The following is a 20,030-nucleotide window of genomic DNA, read 5'->3' on the forward strand; positions in this document are numbered from 1 at the left end:
ATAAGCCCCCTTAATTTGGGAAATAAACAGGTTGTTCCCACAAAGCATTTCCTTGTGTACTTTGCCCCTTAGGCCCAGACAAAAAACATGATTTTAAAAGTACATTAAGGTCCTTCCTATACACAGTAATTTTGCTTTTGAAAACACAGTTTATTTAATTAATATGGATTTGCTTCTCTTCCATTCTTCCAATATACAGAAGACACATGGCTCAGGGGAATTGCACACAGGTGACAGAGTTTATTCTTAAGGGCATCATAGACCGTCAGGAGTTGAAGATGCCTCTCTTTGTGGTTTTCTTCTCCATCTATGTCTTCACTGTAGTCGGCAACCTGGGTTTGATCCTACTTATTAGAGCAGATGCAAGACTCCACACACCAATGTACTTCTTCCTCAGCAACCTGGCCTTTGTTGATTTCTGTTATGCTTCTGCCATTACACCCAAAATGCTTGGGAATTTCTTGTACAAGCAAAATGTCATCTCCTTCAATGCTTGTGCTGCTCAGTTAGGCTGTTTCCTGACTTTTGTGACAGCTGAGTGCGTGCTACTGGCTTCCATGGCCTATGACAGGTACGTGGCCATTTGCAACCCTCTCCTCTACATGGTTGTGATGTCTTCTGACATCTGCATTCAGCTTGTAGCTCTCCCCTATGCTTACAGCATCCTGACAGCTCTTTACCACACCATCCTCACCTTTCGCCTCACCTATGGCCACTCCAATATCATCAATCATTTTTATTGTGATGACATGCCTTTGCTCAGGCTTGCCTGCTCAGACACTCACACCAAACAGCTGTGGATCTTTATCAGTGCAGCGTTCACAGCCGTTCCCTCATTTATGACTATCTTTGTCTCCTACGTGTACATAATTTCTGCCATCCTGAAGATGAAGTCAGCAGAGGGCAGGCGCAAAGCCTTCTCCACATGTGGCTCTCACATACTGGCTGTCACCATCTTCTATGGGACCCTCATCTTCATGTACTTTCAGCCCAGCTCAAACCATTCTCTGGACACAGATAAGATGGCCTCTGTCTTCTACACTGTGATCATTCCTATGCTGAACCCCTTGATCTATAGTCTCAGGAACAAGGATGTGAAAGATGCTCTCATTAAAGTTATCAATAAAAAACAGGCTTTAGTGTTCATGACATTTCAAAGATGACTGGGGTCAGGAATGTGTCTCAATGATAGACAACATACCATACGTTTGTGTGATCCTGAATTCTACCCATCACAGTGAAACGCAAATTTCATAATAAAATTAAAATGCATTTGAATAATCAAAGCAGAATCTCTTGCACAGTTGACTTCGTATCCTCCATTCATAATCAAGTAGGACTCTTGATCTTTTGTGGTAAGCAATAAACAGCTTTATCATTAAATGAAATCTCTGAATTCTTGATAAATAAGTCAACTCCTAGCAACATAGTGGTCATTTACATAGAAAAGCACCATAGGAATTTATATCATCTGACCATGGAAATAGCTCAAAGGAAAGGAACATGCATTTTGTGTGTGGAAACCCTGGGTTCCGTCACAGACATTATAGGCACAAAAAATAAAAACTAACGTAGTAAGTATACATGTCCCAAAAATCAACACAGACACACTAAATAAGTGAAAGGAATTTACGCTATGTCACTATGTAAATAAAGATATACATAGTTTTCAAATTATTTGTTTTTATATATTCCATGGTTTGTAATGTTATCTATAGTTGGGATGTAAACATACAATGTTCCATGACATACAATGTTCCGCCACCAGGGTAACTTCCCTCCACCAGTGTTCCCAGGTTCCCTGTTCTAATCCTTCCGAAGCCTGACATCTGGACAGGAACCCTTTAAAGTTTGATTATTCAAGTTTGCATCTCATGATTTAAATGTTGTTATTCAGACTCTGTGGTTTGGATATTTAACTCAAACATAAATGGAAGGTGGAGAGAAAAGATATAGAATTTTTCAATGTTAATTTTTAATTTTAATGAATGACCATGAGATAGAGCATTACAAAACTCTTCAAGATGTGGTTTCAATCATACAAGGTTCCAACAGCCATCTCTCCACCAGTATAATTTACCATCATCAGTTTCCCCAGATTCCCTCCCACCATCCCAAGCTACACCCCCCCAATGCTGTCTCTATGACAGGCATCTCTCTTCTCTGTCTTCTCTTTCTCTCTTTCTCTTTCTCTCTCTCATTTTAGGTATTATGGTTTGCAGTACAGATGGCAAACATTATAATGTCTAACCCTATACCTACTTTCAACACTCAGTTCTTGGCCAAATTGATCGTTTACAAATAATGCTGTCCTAGTGGACCCTCAGAGCAATGGTACAGTGGCAGGTCGTTTACTTCCCTTGTCCACAACTTGCTTAAATTTGGTTCCTGCCCACATGTGGTCCCTGTGCTCCTCAGAACTGATTCCTGAGCACAGAGCCAGGAGTAAGCCCTGAAGACCACCACCAGTGTGGCCCCTAAGCAAACAAAAAATAAATTCTCTAATCTGATATCTACCTATATTAACCAAGAAGAGACAAAAGCAAGGATATGATACTAAGTGTACAAGAGGGTTTTAAAAATGTATTCCTACTAAAATGTTGAGACATTATAAATCATCAGTTCTAACTGAATTGACCTCCCCTCTAGAAAAAAATTGACAACCTTTGGGAATACTGATTTTCACCAGGACAAGAGAAGTGAAGAAAAACTATAGCGATATGAATGAATAAAATGGATGCCTTTCCATAAATTAATTCAAAAAGTTTTCACACACAAATGCTACCCAGTCCAAAAGGGTAACAATACCAAGACTGAGAAAGTTTTCCCTTAACATGAAACGTTATTTGGGGGTAAAATTTCTTCTCTTAGACTCTAAGAGAAGACTTAAAATTTATTCCAGCTTTCTTAGAGTTATTAATCACATGAAACATTCATTGTTACATTTTCAAATGTAGCATAACTTACAATTTTCAAAAGAATAAAATGAGTTGTATTTTTCACTCTTTTTAAATATTTTTAGTATATTTCTGAGGTAGCTTATTCAGCCTTAGATAAATGATGATGTCCCTAAATTACTGAGAGTATAGCCAGACATGCAATAAAATGGGAAAGAAAAATAATCCAGATTTTTCTCCATATGTAAGAAGCTTCTAGAATGGAGAATTATTTTGTTCCCTTGGAGATATTTTTTGGCTGTAGTTGTTATTGTTCTTTAAGTGACCATCACAAAATACCATAAACTGGATGACATAAACAATAACAATGTATTTCTCATCATTTTGGAGGCAGAAAAGTCTGCCTTTAACATTTTTGCTAATTTATTTTTATGGGAACTCTGAGGCCAATATACAAACCCTGAAGTTGTACATGATTGAGGTTCAGTCAGACAATGTTCCAATACCCATTCCTTCACCAGTTCACATTTCCCTCCACCAAGTTCCCCATTTTTCCTTCCACCTCAACCTCACCCACCCTTGTTTCTATGGCAGACACTTTCTTCACTCTCTTTTTCTCCCTTATTTGGGAGGTTTTCAATACTGTTACTGAAAGGGTATCATGAATATCACTTTACCTCCTTTCAGCATTCAGTTCTTGTCCAGAGTAATTGTTTCCAATTATCATTGTCAGAGTGGTCACCTCTCTGTCCTTACCTTGCTCCCCCTCTTGGTTTGGGTCAAGCTTCCTACCGTGTACCAATACTCTTGGACCTTAACTCCCATCTGCATTGACCAAAGATTACCCTTCATTCACCTCCCAAAGATTTCATCTCCAAATACCTTGTCGGCTGGGAAGTCAACATATAAACTTTGGGATAATACAATTCAGTTCATAATACTCTTTACTCCCTAATAAATTTTTAAACTATATTATTCTTGCATACTCTAGCTCTGGTCACAAATTAGCTAAGAAACCAATCTGCAAAAACACACTTTAGGCCAGTAAACCAAGAAAGTTAATGACAGAGACAGCTGAAAGGAAGAAGCATATTTCAGATGCATTTCGAGTTAGCCAATTGACCAATGAGACAGACCTAGGTGTTAATACATTCAAGATGAGGGTCTTGGGAGAGCTGGTCTGTTCTCTGACAGATATAAGATATTAAAAAGTTGATAACATAAGTGTCCTCTTTATTTCAAAGATAAATTTAAATTATCTCATCATGCCAAAAGAGCACGAACAATTAAATCAGATGAACAATTAAAATTATATTGAAATAATATAACAACTCAAAAATTAAGCAATTTAAAGACAACAGTGTCATACTGAATACAGAGCCATAGGTATATGGGTCCTCAAAACCAGAAAATAATACTAATTGATCTCCAGACTGCCCTGGGATCCCTATAGACATGAACTATAATTTTTCTGATTATCACTCCTACATAGTAATCTAAGTATAATCCTTTGGGGATAAAGTCACTAACAAAACCTCATACTCTGTTTCCACCTGAAGCTACTTGGTAAAGAAACAGAAGCACCCTCTACCCAGGTAGTTTCAAAGACTTAATTTCGAAGCAAAAAACATTAGACATTTTTAAATGAAATGGAATAGAATGGATTTCATAATGAAGAATTATGAGGTGGCATTTATCTACACAGTAAAGAGTGTTTCCAATAATTTAATTTTGGTTAAATTATTTATGTGATATTCTATCAAATATATTATTTATTTCGCATAAGAACTGTTGAGACTTCCAAGATTGAATTGATTGGACTAGTTGGGAAACTCAGACAATAAGTAAATTATATCAAAATCATCTTTCTATAGATTCAAAAACTGGTCAGTTTATCTGGATAAAGAGGCAAGCACAGCTTCATGGCTGACAGCCTGACTCATGGGCTGGGGGAGAAGGCAGCTGGAATAGAGAAGCGATCACTAAGTCAATTATGGTTGGAGGGATAGTTCTGGACGGGAGATGTGTGCTGAAAGTAGATAAAGGAACAAATGTGATCGCCTCTTAATATCTGTATTTCAAACCATAATGCCCAAAAGTAGAGAGTATGGAGAAAATTTTCTGCCATGGAGGCAAAGGAAGGGATGAGATGTGAAAGAAAGAGATGGCACTGGTGGTGTAAACTGTGCACTGGTGGAGGGATGAGTGATTGATCATTGTATGACTGAAACTCAAACACGAAAGCTTTATAACTCTATCTGATGGTGATTCAAAAAAATTAAAATAAAATCACTGTCACTGTCATCTCGTTGCTCATCGATTTGCTCGAGTGGGCACCAGTAATGTCTCCATTACTGGTGAGACTTGTTGTTACTGTTTTTGGCATGTTGAATACGTCACGGGTAGCTTGCCAGACTCTGCCGGGGGTGGGGGGGCAAGATACTCTCAGTAGCTTGCCGGGCTCTTTGAGAGGGGTGGAGGAATTGAACCCAGGTCGGCCTCGTGCAAGGCAAACGCCCTACCACTGTACTATCGCTTCAGCCCCCCCAAAAAAATAAAATAAAATAATTTTTTTAAGTGGAAAACACATTAAAATGGAGTCAACAAAAAGTACCTTAATGTTTTTGACATAAGTTGAGGATATTATGAAGATGAGTACAAATATTAATTATTAGAAATAGTCTTTGATTCCATATTATAAAGCATCAAAATGAGTTAACTTAGGAAATGAATTAAAAATGTTGCCTTCCACAATTTATCATAAGAAAAAAATATAGAAACATTTAGACCTATAAACATGAAATTATTTGTGAATGACTTATGTTTAAAATGTTTCTAGAACACGAAAGAAAAATCTGGAAAAAAAACAGGGGAATGAAGGGTTAGAGAGGTCTTTATGTGGGTGGTACAATTTTGATTCACTTTGATGCATAAATAAGAGTTTTGTCCAGCTGTTCATTCTCTATTACCATTCATATAATTGGGAGTTGAAGATATGTGTGTAAGGATTTAGTATAACAAATATCAAAATTACTATAAACTAAAGGTGAATTAGCATGCTTTGGAAATAAATACCGCAATGTAGTGACTCGAAGAAACTTGGTGTTCTACTGCTGAGATGAGTATAAAATCAAGGTTGTGTGCTGTAGAAAAGCATGTAAGGATGCATTGTAGCGAGAACTGAGTCTGAGAAGCAAGAGGTAGTTCTGTTAGGTGATGGCTGTGCGTTAATAGAATGTATTTGCATTTCTTAGCTGGTGGCAGTGAAAAGTGGTCCTGTGTGGTGGCAGGCAAGGGAGTTAAATTGAAGTAAACATTATTAGATGATGAATGAACAAGTATATCATAGCCTATATTTTAATTAAATTTCATTTTAACAGATATTACTGCTTTGTGACGATTATTTGAATCTAGGCATTTATGCATCCAGCTGTAATACTATCATTTTGGATGCATATCTGTCTTTATACTTTTTTAAGTAGGTCCTGCTCAAAACTGTTTTGAAAGTATTAGGAAAAGGATGCTCCTCTGACTGTCCCTGTAAATGGATATATGATTTCATTTTCTCTGATATTTAATTATTTTTTTGCATTGAAACTTAACTTTTTTAACCTATAAATAACATATGAGACAAAAGCTTTATTTTTCCTACAAGCCAGCATTGCTGTGATTGGGACTTAAAGATTTGTGTGTCAGGGTTTATTAAAACAAATATAAAATTTACTATAAAGTGAAGGTGAATTAGCATGCTTTGGAAATAATTACCAAAATGTAATAACTCTTATAAAATATATTGAAGTAAACAATAAATTAATATTGTGATTTTAAAAAATGAAACAAGTAATTTTATGGTGTTAAGAACTATGTATCATTGAAAAGAAAACCATAAAATATGTGTGTTTTACTCTATTATATTTTTTAAAAGCTTAATTTTCATTGTTTATAAAGGCTTTCTCAAATTTATTATCTCTCTCAAATTCATTTTAACTTTTTTATACAGATAGAGAAAAATAACTAATATTATAGGAGTCAGTATCTTTATTTCTGCAATTACCTTGTTCAAACAAACCTAATATTAATGTGTAAACTATAATGTTGAGTAACAATCTAAAACTAGGCAAAGCATATAAATACATTTTATTTAAAATAGCAGAACAGGGGCTGGAGCGATAGCACAGTAGGTAGGGCATTTGCCTTGCACGCGGCTGACCCGGGATCGAATCCCAGCATCCCATATGGTCCCCTGAGCACAGGCAGGAGTAGTTCCTAAGTGCAGAGCCAGGAGTTCCCTCTGTGCATCGCCGGGTGTGACCCAAAAAGCAAAAATAAATAAGTAAATAAATAAATAAATAAATAAAATAGCAAAACAAAGAAAAGATCAGCATTAAAACAGATCAATGCCAATCAATCTTTTCAGATAAATGGTGAAATGTCCAAAACTAGGCATATAAATAAAATTGTATTTTTAAATCAACTGATTGTTTTATTACACAACTGATTTTAATATTTTTAGATATTTTTGTGTGAAATAAGGTTTATTAAGCTCTCTATATAAACTTGTCCATGAAACACTATATTAAGAAACACAGAGAAACAGGTGACTATGAAAAGAATGAATTTTGTGTATTGAGAATAAAACAGTGGGCAGATTTCAGAATCAGAAAAGGACAGGTTTAATTATAGAGGTACTGCAAACTGTCTAAATTTACATCAAACAAATAATTGTTTCTGCTTATACCACCCTTCCACATGTAACCGTTAATCCCACTTTTCATCTCCCTCTTACCACTTGTCTTCAACCCATGTCTGTTGCTTTCTGTTTGCCAATATATAATCACTTTTCACCTTTAATAAAATTGTCTAATGTGCCATCAGGCTGTAGTTCATGTGTATTGACCATCAGTCATAGACTGCATTAGAATCAGCTCCATGTACCCAGGTCACCAGACAATATTCACATATAGATCTAAACTTTGAAAACTATCCTGTTAAATGTTAAATAATATAGAATGCAAGAAGTTAGAATAGAAAACCAATATGACAAAATCCTCTTTAACGGACTTTCATTTTATAAGCCCTCTTAATTTAGGAGATAAACAGGTTATTCCCACAAAGCATTTCCTTGTGTATTTTGCCCCTTATGCCAGGACTAAAAACATGATTAAAATAGTACATTTAGGTCCTTCCTATACACAGTAGATTTGCTTTTGAGAACATAGTTTATTTAATTAATATGGATTTGCTTCTATTCCATTCTTCCAATATACAGAAGACACATGGCTCAGGGGAATTGCACACAGGTGACAGAGTTTATTCTTAAGGGCATCACAGACCGTCAGGAGTTGAAGATGCCTCTCTTTGTGATTTTCTTCTCCATCTATGTCTTCACTGTAGTCGGCAACCTGGGTTTGATCCTACTCATTAGAGCAGACGCAAGACTCCACACACCAATGTACTTCTTCCTCAGCAACCTGGCCTTTGTCGATTTCTGTTATGCTTCTGCCATTACACCCAAAATGCTTGGGAATTTCTTGTACAAGCAAAATGTCATCTCCTTCAATGCATGTGCTGCTCAGTTAGGTTGTTTCCTGACTTTTGTGACAGCTGAGTGTTTGCTACTGGCTTCCATGGCCTATGACAGGTACGTGGCCATTTGCAACCCTCTCCTCTACATGGTTGTGATGTCTTCTGACATCTGCATTCAGCTTGTAGCTGTCCCTTACGCTTACAACATCTCGACAGCTCTTTTTCACACCATCCTCACCTTTCGCCTCACCTATGGCCACTCCAATATCATCAATCATTTTTATTGTGATGACATGCCTCTACTCGGGCTTGCCTGCTCAGACACTCACCTCAAACAGCTGTGGATCTATATCAGTGCAGCATTCACATCCGTTCCCTCGGTTGTGACTGTCTTTGTCTCCTATGTGTACATTATTTCTGCCATCCTGAAGATGAAGTCAGCAGAGGGCAGGCGCAAAGCCTTCTCCACATGTGGCTCTCACATGCTGGCTGTCACCATCTTCTATGGGACCCTTATCTTCATGTACTTTCAGCCCAGCTCAAACCATTCTCTGGACACAGATAAAATGGCCTCTGTCTTCTACACTGTGATCATTCCTATGCTGAACCCCTTGATCTATAGTCTCAGGAACAAGGATGTGAAAGATGCCATCATTAAAGTAATCAATAAAAAGCAGGCTTTAGTGTTCATGACATTTCAAAGATGACTGGGGTCAGGAATGTGTCTCAATCATAGACAAAATAACATACATGTGATCCTGAGTTCTACCCATCACAGTGACACACATATGACACACATATTTAATAAGAAAATTAAAATGCATTTGAATAATCAAAGCAGTTTTTCTTGCACAATTGACTTTTTATCCTACATTCATAAACTAGTAGCCACTCTTGATCTTTTATAGTAAGCAATAAACAGCTTTATTATTAAATGGAATCTTCTCTGAATTCTTGATAAATAAGTCGACTTCTAGCAACATAGTAGTCATTTACATAGAAAAGCACCATAGGAATTTACATCATCAGACCATGGAAATAGCTCAAAGGAAAGGAACATGCATTTCATGTGTGGAAACCCCTGGTTCCATCACAGGCATTACAGGCACAAAAAATAAAAACTAAGGTGCTAAATAAACATTGCCCCAAAATCAACACAGACACACTAAATAAGTGAAAGGAATTTACACTATGTCACTATGCCAATTAAGATATACATAGTTTTCAAATTATTTGTTATTATATTGCCATGGTTTATAATGTTATCCACAGTTGGGATGTAAACATACAATGTTCCATGACATACAATGTTCCGCCACCAGGGTAACTTCCCTCCACCAGTGTTCCCAGGTTCCCTGTTCTAATCCCTCTGCAGCCTGACATCTGAACAGGAACCCTTTAAAGTTTGGTTATTAATGTTTTCATCTCATAATTTATTTTTTTTAATTTTTTATTGTGGAAAGTTACAAAGTTACAAAGTTTTCAGGTTTAAATCTCAGTTATACAATGCTCGAATACCCATCCCTTCACCAGTGCTCATATTCCACCACCAAGAATCCCAGTATAGCTCCACCCTGCCCCCTCACACCCCAAACCCCCCCACGCCCCTAGCCCCCCCACCCTAAGCTCCCCCCCGCCTGTGTAACTAATAAATTTCACTTTACTTTCACTTTGATTGCATACAATATTTCAACAAAATTCACTATTATTGTTTGGAGAGTCTCTCTCCTAAAGTCAGACCTGCTGAAAAGGAAGCATTAGATAATTTGTTTTCCATTGCTGTCATCTCATAATTTAAATGTTGTTATTCAGACTCTGTGGTTTGGATATTTAGCTCAATCATAAGTGGAAGGTGGAGAGAAAAGATATAGAGTTTTTAATCTATATCTTTTCTTCCTTCCTGAGGAATGCTTGCAAAGCTATAAATTTTCCTCTTAACACAGCTTTAGCTCCGTCCCATAGGTTTTGGTAGCTTGTGTCTTCATTCTCATTTGTTTCCAGGTATCTTTTGATTTCATCCTTGACTTCCTTCCTGACTCATTCATTGTTCAACATTGAGTTGTTTAATTTCCAGGTGTTTGATTTGGTTCTCGTCTGTATGTGATTAGCTTCTATCTTCAGTGTATCGTGGTCTTAAAAAATAGTTGATACAATTTCTATCTTCTTGATTCTATTGAGGTATGTTTTGTGACCCAGCACGTGGTCTATTTTGGAAAATGTTCCATGGGCACTGGAAAAGAATATGTACTCTTTCTTTTGGGGGTGTAAGGCCCTGTATAGGTCTCTTAGCTCGCTCGCTCTCTCTTCTATTACTTCCTTCAGAGCCAGTGTTTCCTTGCTGAGTTTTGGTCTTGTTGATCTATCAGAGGTGACAAGGCAGTGTTTAAGTCTCCAACTACTATTTTATTGCTGGCTATGTCCTCCTTAAAGTCTGCTAGCAGTTGTTTTAAGTATTTTGCTAGTCCCTCATTAGGTGCATATACATTTAAGAGTGTGATTTATTCCTGTTGTACATAACCCTTGATAAATAGAAAATGGCCTTCTTTGTCCTTTCTGATCTTTTCAACCTGAAATCTATGTTGTCGTATACTAGTATGGCCACCCCAGCTTTTTTTAGGGAGTTCTTTGTTTGCAAGATTGTTTTCCATCCTTTAACTTTGAGTCTTTGTTCTGATTGTTCAGGTGTGTTTCTTGTAGGCAGCAGAATGTTGGTTTAAGTTTCTGGATCCATTTTCCCATTCTGTGTCTTTTGATAGGTGCATTTAGACCATTGACATTGAGAGATTATTTTCATGGGGTTTTGTGTCATCTTTCTATAAGGGTTTGTTGCACTTAAGGGTGTTTTCTTTCTTCTCTTACAGGAGCTCTTTTAGTCCTTTTTTCAAGTTTGGTTTTTAATCTATGAAGTTCTTGAGCTGTTGTTTATCTATAAAATGGTGTATCTTTCCATCGAGTTTGAGAGTTTGGCTAAATAAAGTATTCTTGGTGAGGCATTCATTTTATTGAGATTTTTTACTATATCCCACCATTGTCTTTGGGCTTGGAGGATTCCCTCTGATAGGTCTGCTGTAAATCTAAGGGGTGCTCCTTTGTATGTGATTTCTTTCTTTGACCTTGCTGTATGCAGTATTGCATCTCTAGAAATGCAATACTGCATACAGGGATCTCTAGAAATGCAATACTGCAAAGAGCAAGGTCAAAGAAAGAAATCACATAATTTGCGGATAGAGATGCAATACTGCATACAGCAAGGTCAAAGAAAGAAATCACATAATTCTGATTGTGATATGCCTTGGTTTATATTAGGATTTCTTTTAACTGGCACCCTTCTGGCTTCTTGGATCTGGATGCTTGCATTCTCTAACTCTGGGGACTTTTCGGCAATGATTTCTTTAACTGGGTTTTTTTTCACTGGGGTTGGCTCCCTGTCCTTCCGGTACTCCAATGATTCTAATGTTGTTCCTCTTTGAGTCATCTCCTAGGTCTCTGATTTGCCTTAGAGCTATTTTGAGGTCTTTTCCCATTGTTTGTTGTTGTCTGTCCAATTTCTGCTGCTTGTCTTCAAGTTCACTGATTCTGTCTTCAGCTGTAGACATTCTACTATTGAGGGCACCTATTGAGTTTTTAAGTTCATCTATTGAATCCTTCATTTGTGACAATTTTTTGTAGTTTTCTTATTTCTGCTCTCATTTCTTCCTCTATTTTCTCAGTTATCCATTCCCCCATTTCTTTCACTTCTTCCTTTAAGTTTCTGTATGACACTTCTATTGATTCTTTGAGTTCCTTGAACATCCTCAGCATTTCATCTCAGAATTCTTTGAGGATTCAGGACTCTTTTCTTTGTCCTCTACTCGTAGTGGAGATTTGCGCTGTTTATTCATGTTTTTGTGGATCTATAGAGGTGAAGCCTTTAAGTTCACTGGCACTGTTCCCTCATATTGCCAGAAATAGTTCTGAATAAGATTGACGGTGGTCAACCTTCTCCTAGTTTTGAGTACGTCTTTCCTCTTGGACATTATTCTTTGACTTATGATAGGCACCTAGTGCAGCACTGGAAAAGATATTGTTTCCTATAGGGCTGTATGCAAATTCTTGAATACACTTGTTTTTTGGAGTTGGCCAGAAGATTGTTGTCGTATTGTGTTTGAGGTAGCCAGAACGATTTCCACGGAATTAGATAATGAAGATTCTGATGGGAGTGGAGAGTTTGGATTGGAAGATATAACTGCGGCCCCACAGAAGGCCATGCCCACTTTTGATGAGGCCCCAGCCCCACAGGATGCCACCCCTCCCCCAGCTAGTCCCCTTGTTAATATCCATTCCACAGACACAGATGCCTCTTGCCGGGATGGTCCTGGCAGTGGCCTTTGGGAAACGCTGGGCTGCACAGGAAGGGAGCGCACAGTGATCCACCAACCTGTTGAAAGGACCAGCCATGTTGATGCAGGCACAGAGGGCTCAGGTGAGGGCAATGCATGCTGCCAGGATGGTCCTGGCAGTGGGCTTTGGGGAATGCTGGGCTGGACTGACAGAGTTTATTTTTAAGGGCATCACAGACCGTCAGGAGTTGAAGATGCCTCTCTTTGTGGCTTTCTTCACCATCTATGTCTTCACTGTAGTCGGCAACCTGGGTTTAATCCTACTCATTAGAGCAGACGCAAGACTCCACACACCAATGTACTTCTTCCTGAGCAACCTGACCTTTGTTGATTTCTGTTATGCTTCTCTCTCTACACCCAAAATGCTTGGGAATTTCTTGTGACAAGCAAAATGTCATCTCCTTCAATGCATGTGCTGCTCAGTTAGGCTGTTTCCTGGCCTTTATGACAGCTGAGTGTTTGCTACTGGCTTCCATAGCCTATGGCAGGTATGTGGCCATTTGTAACCCACTTCTCTACATGGCTGTGATGTCCCCCAAAATCTGCATTCAGCTTGTAGCTGCCCCTTATACCTATAGCTTCCTGGTGGCTCTTTTCCACACCATCCTCACCTTTCGCCTCACCTGTGGCCACCGCAATATCGTCAATCATTTTTATTGTGATGACATGCCTGCTCAGACACCCACTCCAAACAGCTGTGGATCTTTGTCTATGCTGGGATCATGTTTATTTCCTCCCTTCTAGTCAGAATTCTTTGTTTCCTACGTGTACATAATTTCTGCCATCCTGAAGATGAAGTCAGCAGAGGGCAGGCGCAAAGCCTTCTCCACATGCGGCTCTCACATGCTGGCTGTCACCATCTTCTATGGGACCCTCATCTTCATGTACTTTCAGCCTAGCTCGAACCATTCTCTGGACAGAGATAAGATGGCCTCTGTCTTCTACACTGTGATCATTCCTATGCTGAACCCCTTGATCTATAGTCTCAGGAACAAGGATGTGACAGATGCCCTCATTAAAGTGATCATCAGTAAAAACCAGGCTTTCCCGGTGAATTTGAGAATGTAACTTCAGCAAATAAAAGTATAAACATTTTTATGGTCAGATGTTTTTGCTATTTAAAGTCAATCAGAATATCTGTGTTGGGGATTGTAGGTTTGTTCCACACTAAGGATGCCTGGTGTTGATGTCTGTTTCTCATCTGTCATTACAGCCAAAAAGCTTAGGAATGTCTTGTACCAGAAAAATGTCAACTCTTTCAATGCTTAAGCTGCTCAGTTAGGCTGTCCTGGCCTTCATGATAGCTGAGTGTTTTCCTCTCTCTTCCATACACTATGACTGATGTTCCTGGTTCACTTCTGATGGTACTTGGGTATCAAACCCAGGTTGGCTACATGGAATGCAAGCAGCTTATCTCTGTAAAATCTCTCTTGTCCCAAAATACATATATTTTTCATAGATTTCTCTCTATATAGATCTATATATAGATATAAATCTATATATAGATTTCTCTATATTTTATGCTTTAGTACTATCTTACTCATTTTTATAGAAGCAGCATAGATTTTTAAGCATTTAGAAATGTTTTTGTCTTAGAAATACACTATTTTACTACAGTCATCACTGTTGTGTCAATATCCCTTGCCATATCTGATAAACTTCCTTCTACTCTTTCAGCCAACTTCCTGTACCCTTGGTTGCCTTAGTTCCATGGTCAAAGTACAAAAGCTTATTTCCTTTAGACTGTGTCTATTTCCTAGCATCTTTTAAATGTTTTATAAGCAACACTATTAAATGTCTCTCTTCTGACTCATTTTGTTTAACATAATTCCATCTAGTTCAATTATATCATCAAAAAAGATGACATTTTCATTGTATGGTAACTGCATAGCAATAGATGTCTATACAACAAAAGTTTCTAAAAATTTTTACTTTGAATGGAATTTCAAAGATATAAGCAACCATAAAAATGTAGAACCTTCTTCATTTTTGAAAAGAAAAATGTATAAAAATAATTTACTCTTTAAAGTAGAAGAATCTATGGAAACTTTGCCCTTTATAAAATAAAAAGGTGTGTGAAAACTGATGTATATCATAATATATATGAGCTTTATATATACTTATATATAACAAGACATAATTTAAATATCAGTTTTATATATATTTCTATATATCAAAACATGTCTCATATAAATACATTTTATATATTTTATACAAAATATATATATTTACATATAGTATACTTATACATTATATAAATATATGACAAAGCATATATGTGCATATATACATGTATCCTATGTATGTTATGTATACTTGTATACATGTATCCTATATATATATACATGTACCCTATATATAATGTTAACCAAAGTTATTTATTACTGGAGCTCCCCACAGTCCAGGAAGGAGTTTACCAAGAGTCCTCCCCCCAATCCCTCAACAGGGATGTGTTGGTGGAGGCTGGTCAGGGCATTTGAGGTTCCTCCAATGCTGAGAACATGTCCGCCTGTTGCCTCCCTGCAGCCCAGGACTGGGCAGGGGCAGGGGGCAGTGTCCATCACATGCTCACGGTCATCTTAGGGGAGAATCTTTCTCAGGAATGTGTGCAGGAAGGTCCTGGCAGGTGCCATGTCGCCCGATGCCAGTGATCTGATCACGTGGTGAGTCTCCAGGGCTGGGCAGGATGGGCATTCCCCAGGGCTGCCTACTCCTGGGGATTCATTGTAGCTGCCAGGGGAGAATACACACTCACACACACACACTCACACTCACACTCACACACATATGTACACACATAAATATACACACATATATACACACATATGCATAGATTCATATGCGTGTGTACATACACACACAAATAAGTCTTGTTAAGGCAAAACTCGATATGAAGTGATACTTTTCTTAATACCTAAATCAGGTTTAGAGTCTCAGAGCTCATGTTTTTCTAGTTAACAATATTCCATGTGAAAAAGCAGAGACTCAAAGTCTAAATATATTTTCCCTTTTTAAAAATATTCTTGACACATTGTGACAACAAAACTCTTTACTTGTGAGTGATATGTAACAAACTGTCCTTATGAAAATAATATTGCATCTTATTTTTATCCAGGTTACTGATTTTACTATTTCCTACTGAACATCTGTTTGGTCTCAAAATAGTAACTATTCAAAGTGAACTCTTTTTTTATGCCTATGAGACCTCATTATATTTATCCAGTTATCCAACACTATATTCAATAGAATAGAATGATATGTATCTGTAAATATATATATATATATCTGTAGACAAATCATATACAACCACTTGCTTTTAGAAAAAAAAATAAAGAAGTCAAGCCTTACTGAATGTTACTTTGCCTTAGAAATTCTAATCTCAATTTACATATATATACGATTCTATTCTGACTTTTCAGTAAAATGGAGATGAATGGCCTTTATAAGATTTGAGCAGAATGCTAATTTCTCTATGGAATGTGTTTAGATATTTGACAACAGATGTTAGGAAACAAAATGAAGTCAATATTAAATCAGTTTAATCTACGAACAAGTCTTTCAAAAATATTCTATGACTGAAATAAATATATAGCCAGATCAATAAGAAATTCATGATTTATTTTCTTGCAACTCGAAATACTCTTGAGCTTTGTACTGGGTTTGGGTATTAGTATGATCTAAACCAATGTTTGGCCAATTTGAAAAGTCCAATAACAACAAAATTTCCTTCACCTACTGTGTATTGTAACATCTTACTAAAATTGAGAATGTAGCAATGTAATAATCATGTCAATGCAATAAAATTTTACTAAGGCAATAATGGTTAATAAAAACAATAAGGCATTTGCATTGTTTTTCTCAAATGTTTAATATTTACTGCTACTAATGCTTTATTGTGTGCTTGGGTTTACCATAGTGACAGGATCTGTCACTGTCACTGTCGTCTCGTTGCTCATCAATTTGTTCGAGCTGGCACCAATAACGTCTCTCATTGGATATGTTTTTGGCATATCCAATATGCACAGATAGCTTGCCAGGTTCTGCCTCTCGGGCTCGGTACTCTCGGTAGCTTGCCAGACTCTCTGAGAGGGGCAGAGGAATCAAACTCAGGTTGGCCGTGTGAAAGGCGAACGCCCAACTGCTGTGCTATTGTGGCAGGATATTTCAAATTATTGTTAATTTAAAACTAGATAAATTGAGTCCCAAAAGATTAACTATCCTATAATTGCTCTTGCTTATGAGATTTCATTACTTTGTTTATAAATTACTTCAAATGATGCAACACAACTGAATATTCTAGAGGGGTTAACAAAAACCATAAAATATGTCCGTCCTCCGTAAGCAATGTTAAGTTCTAGGAGCTTATTTCCTCCTTAAACTGATACTTAACCACACCTCCACCACCACCACCTTTATAAATCTGTCAAGCTCTCTTCTCCAAAGCTGCTCTATTGAATGAATTTGCTATGTTTGATTTTGCTATGGATTTCTGAAAGGCAGCATTTTGTGAGGAGAAAAATCAAGATAACTGAGGTATAAAATAAATTTCAAATACCATAACTTTTGTAATTTCTGTGTTTCTACCAGCATATTTGAAACCAACTAGATTCACTAGGTTGTAGAGTAAAACACAAGAAAAAGGAGTTTCTTTGTTTATCCATAATTTAAATTTAGAATATGTAACCTTTTTAGAGGTGAGAGAATTATTGGAAATAACACCTGAAAAGTTGCCTCTATGATGTGAATCATAAATTCAAATAATGGCCAACTCCAGAAGTGAAGAAAAACATAGGAAAGTCTTTCTGCCCGACTGCCCAAGCAGTGGTCACTCTGATATCCCAAGTAGATCACTCCATGACGTCGGAAATGAAACCAGAGTTGGCTGCATGTAGGAAAGCAATTTAACCATTCTACTATATCTCTCTATAACTATTTATTTTTTTAGATCATTGCAATGATTGGATGACAAATCACTCTTTTAGGAAATAAAAGATCAAGTAAGTGATTATTTGTCTTTGATATATAGCATTGATAAGAACTCAATTTCATCTAGAGAGTGTTCTTGGTAGTTGAGGAACAGTATCAGAATATGCATATTTTGGAATGTCTGGCAGGGAATCCAGCAGGTATCTTTTGGCTGTTGAAGAGAATAGTTGTAGGGTCTTTATCAAAGATGTACTAAAAAATAGGTTTTAAGCTTTACTCAGTTGTATGGAATAAAGGATGTGACAATATATAAGGAATAATTAATAGAGTTAAAAGAATAGTAATATGCGTGGGAAATTATAGTATCATAACTGAGGTAAAGTGACAGGAGAAAGTTGTGGTAAGATGATGTTTAACTTTTCTATATTTTATGCCTAATTAATTTTCATATGAGACATTTTTAATTAGATCTATGAGGCGGAAAGCTCAAATGAAATGGTTGTAAGGATGGCTGATACTCTGATCAATCATTATTACAAACGGGGCGTGATATGCTAGGTTGACAACCTTAAGAGGCACTCAATGACCATGATACCAGAATCTTCAAACAACCAGAGGGTGTGACCCAGGTGTATATGTGACAACAGTAAGTAACTGGTATAAGCCTTTAAACATAAGGGGAGTATCACTGTATCACTGTCATCCCATTGCTCATCGATTTGCTCCAGCAGACACCAGTAATGTCTCCATTGTGAGACTTGTTGTTACTGTTTTTAGCATATCAAATACCCCTCAGTAGCTTACAAGGCTCTGCTGCGCAGGCGTGATGCTCTTGGTAGCTCGCTGGGCTCTCCGAGAGGGATGGAGGAATCGAACCCGAGTCAGCCATGTGCAAGGCAAACGCCCTACCCTCTGTGCTATTGCTCCAGACCACATCCCACATCAAAATATAAATAAATGCAGACATGCTGCAGACCCTCCTTTCCGCTAGTCCAAGATGCATCCTAAGGCTTGGCAAGCATCAGCTGGTTGCACAGACCTCCAAGAGGGACCCCAACTTTAGATCCCCACGTTCACACAGCAACCCCGCCCCTATTCTGAAATCTGTGGTTCTGATCCAGTGGAGGGATCAGAGGAGGCTACCGGTCCTCTGGGCCATCAGGATGGAGGAAGATGCTTTAAAAAAAAGCTCCACACAGGAACAAGTAGTCACCCCAGAACAGCCCTTGCAGAGGACCCCACCCACCGCGCAGGACAGCGGGGTGGGGCGGGAGAGGGGGGCGCGGGAGGTGTCAGGGTCAGAGGCCCCATCTCACTGCTCATGCCCTCCCATGTCAATCTAAGGATGGGGGAAGCCAAAAATGTGCCGCTCTCCTGGCACAGTAGGTCCTAGGACAGCCCCAAAGAAATGTTCATCCAAGAAGGTGCTGGGGGTGCTGGAGCGATAGCACAGCGGGTAGGGCGTTTGCCTTGCACGCGGCCGACCTGGGGTTCAATTCCCAGCATCCCATATGGTCCCCTGAGCACTGCCAGGGGTAATTCCTGATTGCAGAGCCAGGAGTAACCCCTGTGCGTTGGCGGGTGTGACCCAAAAAGCAAAAAAAAAGGGGGGGGGCTGGGGGGATTATCCTGTTTCCTAGGACTGATTACTGGGGCGGACTCCACAGCGCCCGGGTGCACGGCCTTGGAAGGGGAATGAGCACAGTGCCGAGGGGATCTCTTCTTGGGCAGCACCCCGACACACACACACACACACACACACACACACACACACACACACACACACTCCCATCCTTACACAAATTAAAAATATAGCAATAAATAGGGAATTACACTACAAGTGTATACAGTCTTTTCTCACTAAATTTGAAATGTTTGGCATGATTCAAATGGAGCAGCTTTGGAGAAGATAGAGTAACAGATTTAAAAAAGGTGGTGGAAGGGGTTCTGGTTAGGTATTGTTATATTTAATAATACTACTAAACTCTTCAGCAATTCGTTTTATTCTTTAAGAAGGAGCTACAAAGACTCCAACCTCAAAGAAATAGAAATCCAAGAAAGAAAGAAAGAAAGAAAGAAAGAAAGAAAGAAAGAAAGAAAGAAAGAAAGAAAGAAAGAAAGAAAGAAAGAAAGAAAGAAAGAAAGAAAGAAAGAAAGAAAGAAAGAAAGAAAGAAAGAAAGAAAGAAAGAAAGAAAGAAAGAAAGAAAGAAAGAAAGAAAGAAAGAAAGAAAGAAGTGACAAAGTTTTGAGATCACAACTACTGAGTGAGTCATGACATATCGTCAGCATCGCTGGGTGTAG

General features: G+C 38.0%; 2 protein-coding genes and 1 pseudogene across 2 annotated transcripts; all 3 read left to right on the forward strand.

Annotated features, from left to right (window-relative positions):
- Positions 1-206: 206 nt before the first annotated feature.
- Positions 207-1,163, forward strand: LOC101559192 (olfactory receptor 1044-like). The gene has a single exon (XM_004620422.2). It carries the CDS (start codon positions 207-209, stop codon positions 1,161-1,163), a length of 957 nt encoding a protein of 318 aa, XP_004620479.2.
- A 7,010-nt stretch (positions 1,164-8,173) lies between these two features.
- On the forward strand, positions 8,174-9,130 carry LOC101536808 (olfactory receptor 1044-like). The gene has a single exon (XM_004620423.2). It carries the CDS (start codon positions 8,174-8,176, stop codon positions 9,128-9,130), a length of 957 nt encoding a protein of 318 aa, XP_004620480.2.
- Positions 9,131-12,858: 3,728 nt separating this feature from the next.
- LOC101537076 (olfactory receptor 1044-like) lies at positions 12,859-13,870 on the forward strand (annotated as a pseudogene).
- Positions 13,871-20,030: the final 6,160 nt, after the last annotated feature.

The sequence above is a fragment of the Sorex araneus genome, chromosome 6 (genome assembly GCF_027595985.1).
Source record: "Sorex araneus isolate mSorAra2 chromosome 6, mSorAra2.pri, whole genome shotgun sequence".
Taxonomy (NCBI): Eukaryota; Metazoa; Chordata; class Mammalia; order Eulipotyphla; family Soricidae; genus Sorex; species Sorex araneus.

Bases quoted from the DNA above. Each gene is read 5' to 3' on its own strand.
- LOC101559192 (XM_004620422.2), top strand. From the start codon at position 207: ATGGCTCAGGGGAATTGCACACAGGTGACAGAGTTTATTCTTAAGGGC.
- LOC101536808 (XM_004620423.2), top strand. From the start codon at position 8,174: ATGGCTCAGGGGAATTGCACACAGGTGACAGAGTTTATTCTTAAGGGC.